At 40.7% G+C, this 17568-nt stretch overlaps 1 protein-coding gene across 2 annotated transcripts in view; it reads right to left on the bottom strand.

The window, feature by feature from the left end:
* The window catches only part of GRID2 (glutamate ionotropic receptor delta type subunit 2), a 743870-nt gene that overhangs the window by 63806 nt on the left and 662496 nt on the right, over nucleotides 1-17568 (bottom strand). For both annotated transcript variants that reach the window (XM_050895938.1, XM_050895939.1), the window contains one exon: nucleotides 7335-7501. In XM_050895938.1, coding sequence (XP_050751895.1) covers nucleotides 7335-7501 — 167 coding nt within the window. The remainder of the gene's footprint in view (nucleotides 1-7334; nucleotides 7502-17568) is intronic.

Below are 17568 nucleotides of genomic sequence, written 5' to 3'. Positions count from 1 at the left end.
AGGAATCAATAAAACCATTTTTCCTGCTCTTGCAGCGTGATATATGGGAGCATATCGCAGCTTCTCTGTGGTCCTACAGCCAGCAGCCCCCACTAGCAAGTGAGATGTGAACAGATAATAAAGCCAGGAAACACTTCTGATGACAGTGCAGGAATCTTCAAAACCTGCAGCTCTGCATTAGGCAGTTAGTGGAGTAGGATGCAAAGGGACAACGTCAGATCATCTGGTCCTTGGGGAAAGCTATTAGCAACGTGCTCATACAGGATTACAGAACACTGTAAGCTTGGATCAGATGGTCATGGGCTTGGCAGAAAAAAGAAGAGAGAATAGTGGTGGGACAAAAGCCTTCTGCTAGGGCTTTATATGAACTAATGGATGCAATTTTTATAAATCAGAATGAAGCTACATGTTTTCTTATGATCCATTTGAGGTTACAGGTCTTCAGCCTGGATTCGGTGGCCCGGGAGCGAGCTGTGCAGAATGTGACCACCCTGCGGCTCCGCCGGGGCAGACGGCTGGCTGTCTGAGCAGCCGTTCCACAAGGTGAGTTTCCTGCCATGAAGGCCAATTGCAGTTTATCTTGGAGGACTTGGGTCAGGAAAAAGGAAGGTGGACGTGTTTTGAGACCTAGGACCTGGTGCAATTCCCAGTTTCACCCCTACGAGTCTAACGTAGACAGCAAAAAATAAGGATAGACTGTGTTATTTAGGATGGTCAAGAAACATTACATTGGTGTGTTACTACAGGTTTTTTTATTTAGTATCCTGGTTATCTGAGAAACTATCTTGTTATTGTGTGCTACTCTGAAGTTAAAGCTTTTATTAACAGTGACTATATCTGAATCAATTAAGACTGGATTCTCATGTCAAATTGCTTAGAAATCTGGAATTAATTTTGGTTTTTTTTCCTCTCACTAATGTAATTTCAGTTATATGAACTTGTGACATGATCTAAGGGCAGGCTCTAAGAATTAAAGTTTTCTATTTAAATTCAGGAGTTTGCTTCAAGTCCAATAATTCTCCTAATTTACAGAGTTTTCTAATTTTCCAGAATAATAAGAAAAAAGTTCTTTGGGTGAGGATTTTACTAGTTTCTCTACTATGTTTTTCAGAATGTTATATATACAGTTCAGAATAGTATTTCAATTCTAAGCAAATAACCGAGGCAAAGCAAAGCTGAGCTCTAAGGCATCCACCGTTCTGCAGATGATCACTGTATTTAATCATGAAAAATCCAATTAGATCATTATTGTCAGTCCTCTGCAGGGTTAGGATGTAATCCAAACCTCTTATGTTCCCCATAGCTGGTAAAAGATAAATCAGAGAGTAAGGGGCACTCTCTTGCGTTTTCATTAAAAAAAAAAAAAAAAAAAAGAAGAGGAGGGGAAGATCTCCTCAAAGAAAGGGGTACATAGTCCCAAGGACTCAGAAAAAGAAATCAAGGTAGTTAGGAACAAAGTAATTTTCCTTGCGCTGGAGTCTTTGGACATCAGTGATCTCCAAGACACAGAATGAAAATCTAAGGAGAGAGAATTAATAGTGAGGAGACAGGAAGAACATATATTTATGACTCAGAGCAGGAACTTTCTAAAACTCACAGTTTTGCTGATGAGATAAAAAAAGGACAAGAGGAAATCCATACCATTTGTTTAAAGCATAGTGTTAAAGATTTGCTAAGGGGGAGTCTGAAATGCTACACGAGGGCTCTCTTCTTTGCCTCCAAAGTTTTGGACATCTGAAAGTGCAACACTTGCTGCTAGTGAGGTGTCTTTAGGTTTGCCATGAGGAAATCATTGTAAGTTTCCATTTCTTTTTCTCCCCAGGACAGAAAGAAGTGACTGGCTTCTCTAGCAGCAACACAAATTCTTTGCGACCTTTTGTGATTTATGCCAAATTCAATCTGAGGTTTCTGCAGAAGCTATATGGTAGTTGTACCTTCCATACATTACACCATCACATACCCCACCTCTCACAGATGACCACCAGTAGGTATGCAACTGCTGCTGCTTCTTTTGACACACAGACAACTTTAAGTGTCTGTAAGCTTGTGCTCGGCTGGGGTAAGTGCCATTCAGGCAAACACAGCTGATGAACAACAAGCAAGAGTCCCACACTGTGGGCTCTGAGGGCAACCTTGCCTTTTTTTTTCTATTGTCACTGTTTCCTTTTATTTAAAGGTGAAGTCTTTGGGGCAGAACGCGCATGAATGCTCTTGGGATTTGAGGAATGCAAAAAACTATGACTTGATTTTTCAGCAGTACTGGGTGTTGACAGCTTCTAGTTACTTAAGTGAAAAGCCGGCTGCTGGCCTCTGATGAGTATGAAATCAGTGTTTCCTCTCCCTCTGCCTCTAACGTGCCTTGTGGCCAGGAATGTAGTGCAGAAGAAGAGAGTCAGCCAGCAGAGGAAACGGGGACGTGAGCGGGATCTGAGCACTTTGCTGCCACCCCCTCCCTGACCCCCACCAAAAGCCAGCCATCAGTGCAGCACCTGAGCCATTGCTGCTGCACTGTAGGAAGCACAGACATCCTGTGAAATACTCTGAAAAGAGTTTGCAATTATATTTATACCTCCCAGGGGTGCAATGGAAGTTTTAAAGTTTAGGGCTGAAAAGACTTCTTAACAGGTGTCAAATTTAGTGTCAGCACACAGTTCCTCATGAACCAAATCACACATCCTCTTCAAACTCTCCTAGGAAATTTGGCAGTTCCTATTATTAAAGCCCCTGTCATTACCTTGAAAGAAAAATATATATAGAGAGAAAACTGACATGCTGCCTGGAGGCTGCTGGTGCTCAGAAGGTTAAGTCTTAGTGGCAAAGAAAAGGGGACAGCAATCTACCTGAGCACATCAACTGGCTGCCTAATGGCATGGCCAGATGTGTTGGTTAAGATCTGCAGCACGTGAATGAAGTCGTCAGGATGCTATGGCAGGTCCATCATTCAGATGTTACCCAGATTATTTTCTATATTATTTGTGCTACAGCCACACACCTATTTTCAGGATGGACTTGAAGCACCTGTTTTCAGAGAGAGCATTAGGCAGAGAGTGGTCACAGGCGCTGCGTGGGACCCCAGCTGGCCACTTTGCCATTCCAATACAGCAAAAAGCCAATCTCATTCTGCAGTCAGACCACTCACTGCTGCTCATGTCTTTGTTCTGGCCTAGAAGAGATTTTCTGCATGCGAAAAAGAAAGGTCTCAAAGACCAGTTTCTTCACAGTGCTTTCAGTTTGTTACCCTTCTCCTTCACTAAACTGTACCTGCACAAAACGCTTTTTTGAAGGCATATTGATATTGCACTTTGAACAGTATAACTTTTCTCATCAAAACCATTTTGTTCATCTCCAAAATGTTAGATTTCCTTGAGTCTGGAAAGAATAATCCTGAACAGCATTTCATCTTCTGTGGTGTGGCTGGAATTAATTTTTTAAAAGCCCAGCAAATGTGCATGGAGTTTCTAAGTGACGTGCATTTTGCTGCACTCTCCACTAGTATTTCACTATACCCAAACTTGCATTTGCAAGAATAATTCTGATTTTAAATTGCATCAGTTCAAATATGTGGGAGTACTCAATCTTCTCTCTAAAGGATATAGGCATCACCTTACACTTGTAAAATTATAAACACAATATGAACCAATGGAAGAAAGTGTACCTCAATGGCAGCACATTCCCGTATGATACCTGCTTAATTGCATCAATTTAAAATCAAGTATACATTGAACCTTTTGTGTTAATTTAGCTGTAGCCTAATATAAGCATTTTCACTTTCTGGTTCCTTGGTAACTGAAGGCTCGTTCCGTACTGGTAGGACCGCATCTCATGCAAATACACGGGCACTAGCTGGCAGCAGCAGTTTGAGGCTGGGAGCAGGGAGGCTGTCAGCACCGGCTCCGCACCGTGCTCAGGGCACTGCAGCTTGTCTGCTTCTTCAGCGCGGTGGGTACCAGATAACCAGCTGCATCATCAGCTGCGGTCCCACATCCCAAATGCAGGCACCCGGCCACGAGGATCATCACCACAGCTTTGGTTCTCACAATGTTCTCGGTTGTTTCAGGCTTCTTTTTAGCACCTCACAAACTGCCTGTGGTATAAAGGGGCACTCCATCACGATCAGTTACAGGAGGAAATGGCATCAGGGAATTGAATTTTTGCAAGGCCCTGGATGTCTTTTGATGGCACCTCAGCATTTCAAACTGGTCGCAGGTTTAATGCCGTTCTTAAGTGGCCTAACTGATGGGTAAACTCCCGTAGAGACTGGAATACTTCACAGAGCAGGTGAATATCATTGCAGTCCCCAAAGGCCACAGTATTCTGCATGTGTTAATCCCCTGGAGAACAACATAGCAGACATCCCAAACATAGAGTGTTTTTGGAAATCCCCAATGCCTAAACTTTACCACAGTGTTATCTTGACTGCAACTCATGCCCCATAGCATTGGAGAGAAGGGGTGGGTGTTTACACCTCTCTATCTCTTTTCCTGTTTCTCTGGGAATTGCCTGAATGTTCAGAAAAGGTAATGAAAAGCCTTAAACTCGTGCCCATGCTTCTTGCACTGAGACCAAAATCTCCTGTTAGCTTGCCAGACCTTTTACAGCTGTACCCTAGGGATTTAACACTGGGCAGCTTATGGGTTTATATGAAATTTCATAAAAGAAAAGCCCTGTATTTTCACATAAATATATTTATTTTGGGAAAGATCAAGAAATGTCAATATATTTCAAACCAGTTCCCTACTGCATTAAAGAATGTGAAATATCCATGTGAACGTTTGCTAATCCTATACAGTGAAATCTATTTCCCTCTCTGTTTAGCATGCAGGTTGCAGCAGCTGAAGGTTGTTCAGCCTTTTCATTAGGAGGAAAAGTAAGGATGATTTGTGAAAACCACAAGGAAGTAATCATAAGGAACAGTACTGAAGGGTTTTTAGAACAAAACCTTGTAAGCTACCTTGTAAGCATGCTTTCTCTTTCATGTGTTTGTTTCTTATATGGTGTTTCACAGCTTCAAACTGTAAATTTATATTTATGGACATAATTAGAAGTGCAATATAATATGCTTCTGTAATACAGAAATAAAAATTTAAGGGGCAGCACACACATTTTCAGAATATATATCTCAAGCTTTCTAAATTCTCCAGTAGGTAGCATCACTCCAAGTAAATTCCAATTTCTCTGTTCAACCATTACTCTTTATAATGTAATGAGTTACTTTCTCATCAGTGCTAAGTTTTGCGTATCCATCCAGACCCTCCTGTGGCCCAATATCTCACAAATAATCCCTTTTTTCATCCACCTGAACTCTGATAACTATAGCAGGAAATAGAAAGTGAGGAAATCTGAGTGCCTATGATCCCTGATTCCACCAGCGAAAAACACCTGACCTTGGGAATTCATTTAAGTCTCCTTATGCTATGGATTCCCTAAGCATTAAATGGAAATGGCATTTACTTTCCACTGACAGATGCTAATATTTAAATATTGCTTCGAAGATCCTCAGATAAAAAGAGCTATATATGTGCAAATTTTTATGCTTCTTTCTGCTTTCCTACAGCTTCAAGATATAATAATACACTGAAATGCCGAAATTTTGTTACGAAATAAAATTGTACTTGGAAATGTCAGGCCTGCACAGACCAATGATCCAGAAGTCACTAAAGGCAGTGTATCAGAAGAAGATGTAACCTAGCCTCTCCAGGTACTGAATACTGCGACGAAGAAGATAATTGCTTACCAGAGTCAGCCGTGACCATTTCCTCCATGTACCGAGAACTGCAGCAAGTACATAAATGATGTCAGAAGCAGTCCCTAAGGGGTGGTTTGGATACATCCACCTTGGCTTGGAGAGCGGTGGTGGCAGGGATGAAGAATGCTCATCTGTGTGGGCATGAGCCATGCCATGCCACATGGCAGGTTCACTGTATTTAGTAATAAAGACACAGCCTATGAAACTCCCCTATGTCTTCAAATTTTTGTACTCAAGCTTACATGGGTAATGGTCTGAAGAGGATGACTTAACACCTTGGCTAGCACCCAAGATCTCTAACAGTTGGAAGCATTTCTTAGAAAGATTACAGGAAGAAATTTTACTCCTTTTTTTTGCATGGAGACCCTGAACATTACAGAGCCAGAGATTTTTAGCAGAGCCAGCCTGGTCATGGCTGGAATATTAAAATATTACAGTATCCAGTAAATAATTGCCTATAATGTAATTGTAATATATAAAACATATATATATTTTTCATTGAAATGAAATTTTTCGTTGATCCTGTGAACTTTTGTATTATGTTACTGCTATGTCAGCACAAAATTCAGCCAAATCACTCCCAACATAGAACAGATTCAAAGAATTCAAGCCTTCTCTGTTCATGCAGTATGTGTGAGCAGACAGTGATTCCTCTGAATCTGCATATTGTTACTTATTAACTACTTTTTCCCTCTACCTCATATTATGGACTGAAGGCAAAGGCAATAGCCTGAAGGAAGCATATTCGTATGACATAAGAGTTCACGTTCATTATGGCAACCACACAAAAGAAATTCCATCACAGCAACTGTAAAACTTTGTTATGTGCATCTAACACAAACCATTAGAAACCAGGTTGAGAGAATAGGTTCAGAATGAAAAAGGATCGTGAGATTAGCCCACATCTTCCCCTAAAAGCCAGACCGCAGATATCACACTTTTTAAATGTTTGGTTGTTTTTTGCATTTCACCCACATCCTGATTTAGGACTCAATACTAGAGCGAAGCACAAACACTGCAAAGGCACAATGCATACAATTAATTTAGTATTTCCGATCCTAGTAGAAACACAGTACCAGAAGCATCTCTAGAGATCTCATTTTTATAGCCCAAGAGATCAATTAGTATTGGGATAAGCATCTAAGCTTTTGGGTACTAATAGGGGTCTTTTCACTGAAACATCAAATGTTCTTGTTCATCCCCTTCAGTTTTCCCATCAGTGTCCAAGTTTACTTTTTTCTTTTTAAGAAAAGGCTCCTGTAACAGGAAGGGTTGAGTTATGCTGTTCCACTATAACAAATGAATCAACTCTTTCCTCATTTTCCTGCTAATGAAGTTCAGCCTATCTCATTAATGTTTTCCAAAAGAAACAAGAACAATTCAAATAAGAGCAACACGAAGTATTTTTAATGCAGTTTCTAGAAAAGTGAATAATCCTATGTCTCTTAGGAAATGAATGCCTATTTAAGAAATGAAGTGGATTGCAAGCACATGATGTTTTCCCTTCACAGAAAATTAAATTATAAGAAGGGTCCAGAGCTGAGAGAGACCTTCCCTTAGGCCTGCTCCTCCTTCTCCAAACCCTTACCTTTGTGAGAAAACATCTCGGTAGGGGCTGCCGTGCTGCAGTGCGATCCCATATCCTCTGTCCGCAACAGTGTTCCCGACCGTGTAAAAAGAGCAGTCTGCATCATTGATGGCCACGTACTCCAGTACTGCTGCATCCCATACAAAGGCATAATTCCCATATTTCACCTGTGGTAAATAGAGGAAGAGTTCAGACAATGGACTGTCAAGTTCAAAGGGAGGTTAGTACACCTACAAATGTGGCAGTTTCAGCACAGTCTGTTCTTTAAAGAAAGTGAAGTTTGGGTGCCCAACAGCTGTCAGCACAAAAAGTGCACTGTGACTGGTGCCATGCGGTGCTTTGGCTGAGCACCTCAGCAGAAATGGAAGAAACGTGATCTGAGAACAACGTGCCGTCAGTGAAACCGCGCTGTGCAGGAAACCTGTACTGTCCTTCTTCAGGGAACAAAGGAAACATCAGGCTCCCTCCATCAATGCTAAATTCCACCCCAAATCCCCCACTAAGTCTTTTCTTTGAGCTGTAAAAACAACCATTTAGAGGGAAGGTAGGCGTTCACATTGGGAGAAGCGTGGGAGGGTAGGCATGGCTATCCAGATGGAAGACCACCGTTCAAGATGGTCCACATTTCAGTCACGCTTCAGGTTGCCGTAGACGTCGTGAACACCCATTTATCTTTTGGGCTCTGTGCATGATTGTGGGCAAGATCACGCCAACTAGATTTTTTGGGATTATTTTTCTCAGCATGAAGCATTTTCACATATCTTCAAAGACTTTCATACAGCAAGATCATGTAAGCCATTTTAACTGTTTGACTACGACAAATCCAAAACAACTCATTATATTGAAAAGCTTTTAAAGTAACATTTTACTATCCATTCAAATTTGAAACAAATCCAGATTTTTCTTTTCATTTAAATATATGGGATGTATAAAAAATGTCAGCATTTATTCAGCATTTATTCAGAAGCAAGCTTATCAAAATAAGCAATGTCAGTACATCATTTAGATTATGCTTTGACGATGTAGATCATGTTTTTAAAGACTGTTTACATACAAAAGTTACTGAAGCAAGCCACACTGGCTTCTTGCTCACAAGATGTAGTGCACAAGGAACGCTTGCATTTGAGACACATTCCTTTTCATGCATAATCAATCTGAATTAGACACTGCAGGCCTTGAAAGGGAATATTTCCTATTTCCATTTGTAGGCATGGTATGGGGAGGATTTGTGCAGATTTTGGAGCAGAAAGGGAGCCATATTGTCTGTGGACTCCGCATGATTGGCGGGATAAAGAAAATTCTTTTCAAAATACGTACACAGAGACAAATGCAGGACTGGGTCGGTTTTAATCTTCAGGCTCTAAAAATGGTCAAGAACGGGGTTTTTTTTGCCTCCCAATGGACGTTTAGGTCTATCTAAACGGCCAGAGAATAAGGGATAGAAGTGAACTTGCTGTTAACAAATAATACAACTTGTATGCTTGTCTTATAGGCACTGCAATTCACAGAGCTCTTCCTAGCTTGGGTTATTCTCATCTTCCTACAGGCACCACTAGGCTAAGAAATAGATAGCATGACTGAGAAAAAAGCCCTTCCTAGGAGCATTTAAAAGGATAATGACTCAGCCTGAAAAAGTGTCATGATGTGCAGACAGCAAGGGAGGGAAATAAGAGACAAAAGCAGAAGATCAGAAAGGGGGAAATAAATCCCGAAAAGGATCAGATGGACTTTCCAAACAAAGGAATTAAGGAAAAGTGGGGTTCAAAAGACGAGTAATTTTACATGCGGGGAGATAACCTTTGAGGTGATGGCAAGAACAGAGGGTTGTTTTGACTGTTTTGACACCCGCTTTTGTCCTAACCCACCCTTTTAACGTCCTAGTGCATTGAATTCACCTAAGTGCTTGTAAAGAGACTTATCAGCTGCTCAGCTGGTCAGGAAAAATTCTCTTCATTTGGCTGCCTTGCTGTAAAACAACTCACAGTGAGAATATATAAAAGTGGTAAAAGCACTTACTGTCAATAATATCTGTGATGAAGTGGTATATATAAGATCCTTAGAGCAGACCTGATAATATCACAGTTCAGGTTCCCACAAAGATATTACTTTTCATAGATAAGATCACAGTGAGCCTCAGTTAAAGCGCACGGGGCAGGAAAGAGATTGAAGAGCCAGAAGGGATCATCCCAGCCATCTACCTTCAACACATGATTGCTCCATGCAATGAAATACATCCTTTTTAGCATTTTTTCCCTATCTATTTACAAATCTAGGGAACTGAAATCCATGGGGCAAACCTAAGTTGCAATTGTCATGCTTGCAATCACTCTCTTTTCGGAACTACTCCTCAGTCTAACAGTTTTCATTGCTATTCAACGTATTTATTTTTACTACTTGTTTTAAAAAATGACTGTCTTATGTCATTCCTAGTTATTTTTCCTTTTGCATTCCTAAATACTCTCACTTTGCGGCTGACACCTTTCATTATTGATGAACCTTTCTGTTACTTAGCTGAGCTGGATATAGCTTTCTTTAATCTTTCCTTGCAAATCCATCATTTATCCTCCCGTTAGCAGTGACACTACTTTTGAACTGTCTCCAACTCTTAATTTTTATATATGAGAAAAATACCCATCTTGCTAAGAGAGAATCAGTTATCTGGCAGCTCAGGAGCCATATGATTCCCTTTTTTGCACAGCCTTCTTCTGAGTTTCATAGTCTAAACCGTCTGCCCGTGGATCTTTCACACAGATTAAGACTGGTTTTAGCCTAAAGATCTAAGAATAAAATTTTGCTAGAGTATAGCATATCTGGAACACTGCTGATATTTTACAGATTTGCACCTACAAGTAAGGGGTAGCTGTACTATGAAAAGGGGAGATGATGCTCTGTGTGAAAAGAGAAGGGAATTTCAGAACAAAATGTCAATTAAAAACCTACATCCTTCTCTCTCTCCCTCTTACTATAAGAAGCACGTATTTTGTAGCTTTCCAATAGCTATGCTGAAGACTTCCGCTTTGGGCCTCAAAATGAACAGCAAAAATTCCAGCTCTGCATTATGAGAAAAAGTTAAAAGGAGCTTACAGTCAGTCAATTATGGGGGCTAAATGAAAGTAAAATCTCCTTGGAAAAAGAAATGGTTCTTTGTAATATATATAACTCACTACTCGCAGAAGATCTGCATCCCTGATTCTACATTTCCACATCATTTTATTGGCATTTTGTGTTGAGATAATAACTTTTCAGGATGGTGGCAAATCTGAATGCTGTTCACACACAACCGCGCAGCCCAGGATCGCCAGGGAAGCATTTGTAGGAGGGCAGCGTATTATCATTCAGCAGCAACCCCAGCTTTCCAGTCCGCCAGGGCATGGAGAACTGACACTTCAGTCTCTTTCCCCATGGCATCCCACCTGTCAGTATGGCAGAGGCTAAAAAGATTTTTGGAGTTTCTGATGACTATTGCCATAAGAAGAAAAAAAAATTACAGGTAAAATTGAACCTGTTATTTGTTCATCAGGGTATTTTGAACTCCTGTGCTACACTGGTCGTTAAGTGAAACTGGGAGGTATGGTACCAGACAGAAATGCTTGACTTGACTTCATGGTTTTGTGAGCAATTCCAAAGGAGTTACTGTAAAAAGAGTTTTTAGACAGAATAGGGGCCATCAGCACATAGATGGTAAAACTATTTCTATAAGGCTGTTATATTTCTTTTTTCTATCACTGCACGTTTACAAGATTTTTATTTGCTGAAGCCATGCCTATAGATATTAGTTAAAATTTATCTTTGATGACTCCACCAAAAACCAGTTGAGTTATATGAGGAAAGCATTTAAAGCCATTACACTGTTGCATATGCACATATTTTATGCCAACACGGATGTGGATAGTATTTCTTCTTACAGCCAACCCGTTCATGCAGAGTAGGCTGAATAATGTATTTGTGTACAACTCCAGCATTCTAAAACCACATTTCTAGGTCTAGAAAATTATAAACTTCAGAAAAAAATAATTGTAAGTAAACAACAACTAACTACTGTAGTTTTTCATACTTGAATTCTTGGACAACATCTTTTCTGTATTTTAAAATTCCTCTTTAAAAGACATACAAAGAACCCTCATGAAAGAAAAAATGTACACAGTAGGCTGCAGGTTAAACAGAACTGGCAGTTAATTTTCCTGCAGACCTCTTTTGAATATTTCATCATACATAAAATGCGTTACCTGTTATAAAAACAACACAACTTTTAAGGCCAGGGAAATCTTAACTTAAGTTTCAACTGATTAAAATGATATTAATTTCCTGGAAGAAAATCCAAAAATTATTAGATAATGCCGATGCAGCACATTTTCTGAATACCCTGTGCCTACACCCGGTGGCACAGTGGTGATGCTTTTTCTACTCATTTACATTATGAGTCGAGTGCCATCCTTCCCCTCTGACTGCTGTACACCTTTCCCTGCCTACGAAGATGTCAGTTGTATTTTAGCCAAGAACACATGAACAGAAAAAGACTCTTCCACAGCACAGTAGCAGCGACTCCAGCTCTGACCTAAAACCACTCAAGGACACTGATTAATCACCTGCCTCATACAGTGCTTTGATGGTCATGTTCTCCAATACGGACCATTCCACTGCACTGACTACCCAGGGGAAAAACACCATCCGATGCTGCTAGCCCTATGCCTATCAGTGTGGACCTGAGACTTTGGCATATATAAATACAGAAATGAAATTTTTGACATAATCTTTGCATATTCAGCAAGCACGCAGTAGCTGCAGCCTGCAGAGGGCTGTACTCCATTCTATAAAACAGCCTCGCCAAGGCTGCTATTACATGAGGAATGAAGAAGAGGGAACAAAATTGAACAAACATTTGCAAATATACGAGTGAGAGCTAATATACATAATGTGGATATCGTACTCTGAAATGGGAAAAGGCAAAGATAAAATTTGTGGTGGAAGCTTAAATCTAGATTTTCATGTTGTCAGATGTTGCCAAACAGCTTGACGGCATTCACAATGGAGGTTTTTTTCAGCAGAAGGGAATGGAAACACATTGATCTCCATAATCCTGTTGCAAGAGGCCAATGAAGTTGTTGTTTATTGGACTGAAGCAGAAGTCAGATCTTCTGCCTTCAGAGAAATTCTCATTTGCTAATTTGTTTTCCTCCAGGGACAAAGGTTTCAAGTCTTGGTTTTGTTCACAAGGGCACAGTTCTGGCTAACTTCTATTTGGATCCCAGTGAAATAAAATCTCACATTTCAGCTTTGTTGAATAAACTCCACTAATTTACAGTTCTCTCAAAAATAAACTTTCTGTAGTTCTGAAGCATAATTTTGGAGCTTCTTGCCCCACACTGCCTTGCAGGCCAGCATGTGTGGCTGATCTGCATAACGTAAGAGTGAAATGCAGTCATGCAATCGGGGAGGCAGAATACGAATCTGACCGACAGCTCTCTGCAGTGCATGATGGGAGCTGGATTCCCATAGTGGTATTAGAGCACAGAATAAAAATTCATATGTACATAAAACTCTATTCAGTCATCAAGGCAAGCAGTTAATTAAATAATAATAAAAATAATAACCCTTTAGGATGTCATTTTGCAGTGTCTATAGAAAGCTATTTAAATTCAAGGGGCACTATTTGACAAACATTGAAACTTATTCTTTGTACTTATTCAAACAGAAAAGTGCAGAATCATTTCTAAAAGCGTTATTGAGCTAGTGCCCAGGAGTGAACAGCAGCAGGAAATGAAACACCAGGGAGCTTAGGGGAAGAAAGAAGAGGTTAGAAATCCCAGCCTCATCTCCTCTTCAGTATGAAGTTTATCTTTCATCACATTGTCATATCAGCTTCAATGGCATGTCTATTTGCTCCAGACAAAACTTCATCAGGAACAGCATTAATTCATCATATGCAACCTGCCACCAACTTCTCAAGAAAAGCCTCATGATCACACATTCGCTTGTTACACTGGGCAGACCTTGAATAATTCATTTGGAATTAGAAGAATTACTCAGGTATGAGAGCTCTGTATTGAGAGGGCGCCTTTGTGTTAGAATTTTTCCTGTGCTCAGTGCACGCGCATTTTGCCCTTGTAATGAAATGCATCTTGTAAGTTACAAGAAAGAAAATAACAAGCAGAGCAAAACAGAGCAGAGGTCAATCAAAGGTACAGTTTCTGAGGGTGGTGGGAGAACGGAGCCAGCTGCTTCTCCAGGTAATCACAGCAAAGCACTAAAAAGGTAGCAGATCACACTGATCGCTGACATGCAGCTGAACCACAGGTTCATTACAGCTAACATTAATTTCAGACTGAAGAGAAACAGGAGAAAAAAACAACAGAAAAAAAATAAATCTCAGCAAAGCAGACCTTTGAAAGGTAGGAACCAACTTTTTTTATGCCAGCTTCTCATTTATTTTATGACAACTAAGTGCTGCAGATAGTAATGGAGACTATTTTAAGGGTATCACCAGTGAAGGCCATATACAGAAATTATATGAAAGCACTTCAGGTTCCTCAAAAATTTAGATCTGTGATAGCCAAGTGGCAGTCTCAATAATGAGGCAAATTTAAACCAAATGTCACTAAAGTGACTCCCCGCTTCTGATATATTTGTATTTTTGTGGCAGCTAATCCCCAATAAAAGAACATTTGAATGAGTAAATGTACACAGATCAATCCTCTTCATTTGTGTGAAAAAGTAAAATTCTGTGGATTAAAGTATCATGAAGAAGATAAATGCAGGTGAATCTAGAGAAGCAGCATCCCTCTTTAAATTAAATCAATCCGGTACGACACTAACTGAACAGTTCTTGTCCCCATTCTTTAGAACAGGAGCAGAGTCAATCTAACTGCAATTCTTGGGCAGCATTCCTTATTCAAAGAAATACTTACTGAATACCAACTGCAAGGATAGAAAAATCATCAAAAGTCAAAAAACTACTCATCAAAACCATTCATCATCTGAAAAAGAACTTTAACCATAAGAAAATTCTTTGCAAAACTACCAATGTTACTCAAAAATCCTCCAGTAAAAGCCCATTTGAAACCATACAGTTTCATTTTAGAAACTTATTTTAAAGAAACTGACTTAACTTTCAGTTTTTTACATTCCTTGTACAAGAGCTCTGACCACTTTCATAGTGCTAATAGGATTCAGGATGTCCCACTACTCATGCAAAAGAATTTAACTATCTTCTTTTGAACAATTTTATCCTTCTCTCTTTGATAAGCATCTCCTGCCCAGGTTTGAATGGAGCCAGTTTGGCACTGCAAATCTAGACACAGTATCTTGAAACTCCAAAAGAAATGCTTCCCATCTCCTCTTTTCTCCCCCTCTGAAATTACATTGCACAACAATTTAGCATGTTTCCCCTCATTTTGGTACCCTGCAGGAGACAAGAAGCACTAACTGCTGGCAACCTGCACTGCACCTCACAAGCTTGGGCTGGGGCATGAAGGAACAGGTTCAGATCATAAAGCTCAGTGCTTCCACATCAGTTTGCTTTCATATAGACTTTGTTGGTCTTGAAAGCTACTTCTTCCTCTGGAAAACCTGCACGAAACCATCAATCTTCTCTAGCAGTGAATCTTCCCCTTAAGCGCAGCGGTTTATGTGGCTACAGAAACAAGCAGACTGAGATTTGTCCCAACCCCTTAAGGTTTCTACCTTTCAGTGATACCTGGCATCCCCTGTCCCTGAGAGTTCAATAAGGGTTACCACGGGGTGTCTCTAACTACGTATTTCTTTCAGGCTTTAAGTTCAGGCTGCTGCACAGACTGCTGTCGTGGACGGTTTCCAGCAAAGCACTCTGGAAAAGCTCCACAGAGAAAGTTCTGCCCTATGGTATTTCCAGCTAAAGCAACCTTTTTAAGTCCGATCAGGTCTTCTGCATGCAGGTCAGTCCCTTCTGACCATGCGGCCCAGATGGCGGATGTTGCACAAATAAATGTTCCTGTATCCCCAGGTCAGTGCATTGTTAAGAGCCGTTATTCCTCTAATGTGTGGGTTCCTAATACCACCACACTGCCCCTTGTCACCAGCTTGTCAGGTCTTTGGAGACCCCACTGCTGAATGCATTTTAATTCTTGCAAGAAGGTACTTTCAACCCACAGGAAAGGAAAACATTACAGATCTGAGCTAAGAAGGTTTTCTCTTTCTTTTGTAGTTTAGGATCCATGGAAAACATTAGGAGCTGTGGGAGCAGGAAGACCAGTGCCAGCGGCATTTTTTACTCAGTTCAGACTGCCTGCTTGCTATTACTATGCAGACAACTGAGAAGATGACACAACCTAACAAGTTGTCACGTATTGTCCCTGTAGTCTTAAAAGCTAGTGCAAGGCCAAGTGCAAGGTCCTGCACATGGGTTGGGGCAATCTCAAGCACAAATACAGGCTGGGCGATGAGCGGACTGAGACCAGCCCTGAGGAGAACAACTTGGGGGTGTTGGTTGACGAGAAGCTCAACATAACCCAGCAATGTGCATCTGCAGCCCAGAAAGCCAACTGTATCCTGGGCTGCATCAAAAGAAGCGTGACCAGCAGGTTGAGGGAGGTGATTCTCTCCCTCTACTCCGCTCTCGTGAGACCCCACCTGGAGTACTGCATTCAGCTCTGGGGCCCCCAACATAAGAACGACATGGACCTGTTGGAGCGAGTCCAGAGGAGGGCCACAAAGATCATCAGAGGGCTGGAGCACCTCTCCCATGAATACAGGCTGAGAGAGTTGGGGTTGTTCCCCAATCTAGTACCTAAAGGAGGCCTACAAGAAAGCTAGAGAGGGACTTTTTACAAGGGCATGTAGTGATAGGCCAAGGGGTAATGGCTTTAAACTGAAAGAGGGTAGATGTAGATTAGATGTAAGGAGGAAGTTCTTCATTGTGAGGGTGGTGAGGCACCGGAACAGGTTGCCCAGAGAAGTTGTGGATGCCCCCTCCCTGGAAGTGTTCAAGGCCAGGTTGGATGGGGCTTTGAGCAACCTGGTCTAGTGGAAGGTGTCCCTGTCCATGGCAGGGGGGTTGGAACTAGATGATTTTTAAGGTCCCTTCCAACTCAAACCATTCTATGATTCTAAGCTAGCTCCTCTCTGCTGCTGCCTGCCCCACAGCAAGCTGCTAGGGAGCAGGGTGCCAGGGTGAAAAATACAGACAGCACACCTCCTGCAATCCAAAACACTCAGCATTTCACGGTCACCAACTAGGAAGTCAAATCCCTCATATAAAACAGTTAATACAAAGAATATGGCTACAGTCATTTAAAATGCACAACTAAGCCTCTGCCAGGCAGAGCAAGTCCGGGTAAAGGAGCAGACACCTGGGTTCTTTATGTACACAGGTAAATAAATGTGTAAATGGTGTCCAGGAGTTTCAAGTTCTGACAGCACCCAAACCAGTGTAACTTATGCATCTGAGCACTTTTCACATCCAGCTAAGGATTTTATATGTTCATTACAACTCTAATTTCAGGTGATGGTTGGGCTTTTGCATCCTTACAGAGTGAAATACTTACAGCCTTTGCCTTAAAGTGTACACAACTTAGTTCATCTCTGGCTACAACCTGTGCAGGCATTTCCACTTGTCCAAGGCTGTAACATTCATTTTGCACACCTTTGTAAATAACGAATGAAGTGCAAGTCACAGACTCCCATTATACTTGTTTCTAATTCATCCCGACCTGCCCACACAATAGCTCAGTTGCCAGAAATGAGTTTACAGTTGACAGAACTAGGAAACAGCAGCCAAACATCAACTTTAAAAAAAAAGAAAAAAAAATTTTTGTAAAACAATTACTCGATTCCTTATCGTGCTGGAGGATTCATTCAGGACTGATATTTTTCATGAAAGATTTCTAATCCCTTCTTTCTCCTGAAAGAGAAATCAACAGAAATTCCTGGGCAGTATGCTTGACACAAACTCAGAGAGATAACGTTAAACACAGAGCTTTTGCTTGATGAAAGTGATAAATGGAGCTGGACAGAAACTAGTTATCTTTCTGCACAAGGAGTTTCAAGATTTTGAATTAAGGAAAAGTATTGCAAATTTTGGGACCAAAACCAATAAAAAAATGCAAACTGGAGAATATTTTATTCCAAAAAGTTGACTTCAACCTGAATTATTTTCCCTGCAACAGATTAACATTTCAAAATGAAAAAACATTTTGATCAAAAGTTAATAGTTCAATAAAAATACCTCTTTCCTTACAAAGTTTCAGTTTCAATTACTGTA

The sequence above is a fragment of the Gymnogyps californianus genome, chromosome 4 (genome assembly GCF_018139145.2).
Source record: "Gymnogyps californianus isolate 813 chromosome 4, ASM1813914v2, whole genome shotgun sequence".
In the NCBI taxonomy this organism is placed as follows: Eukaryota; Metazoa; Chordata; class Aves; order Accipitriformes; family Cathartidae; genus Gymnogyps; species Gymnogyps californianus.
The sequence above is the reverse complement of the archived record's forward strand: the minus strand, read 5'-3'. Positions and strand labels throughout refer to the sequence as shown.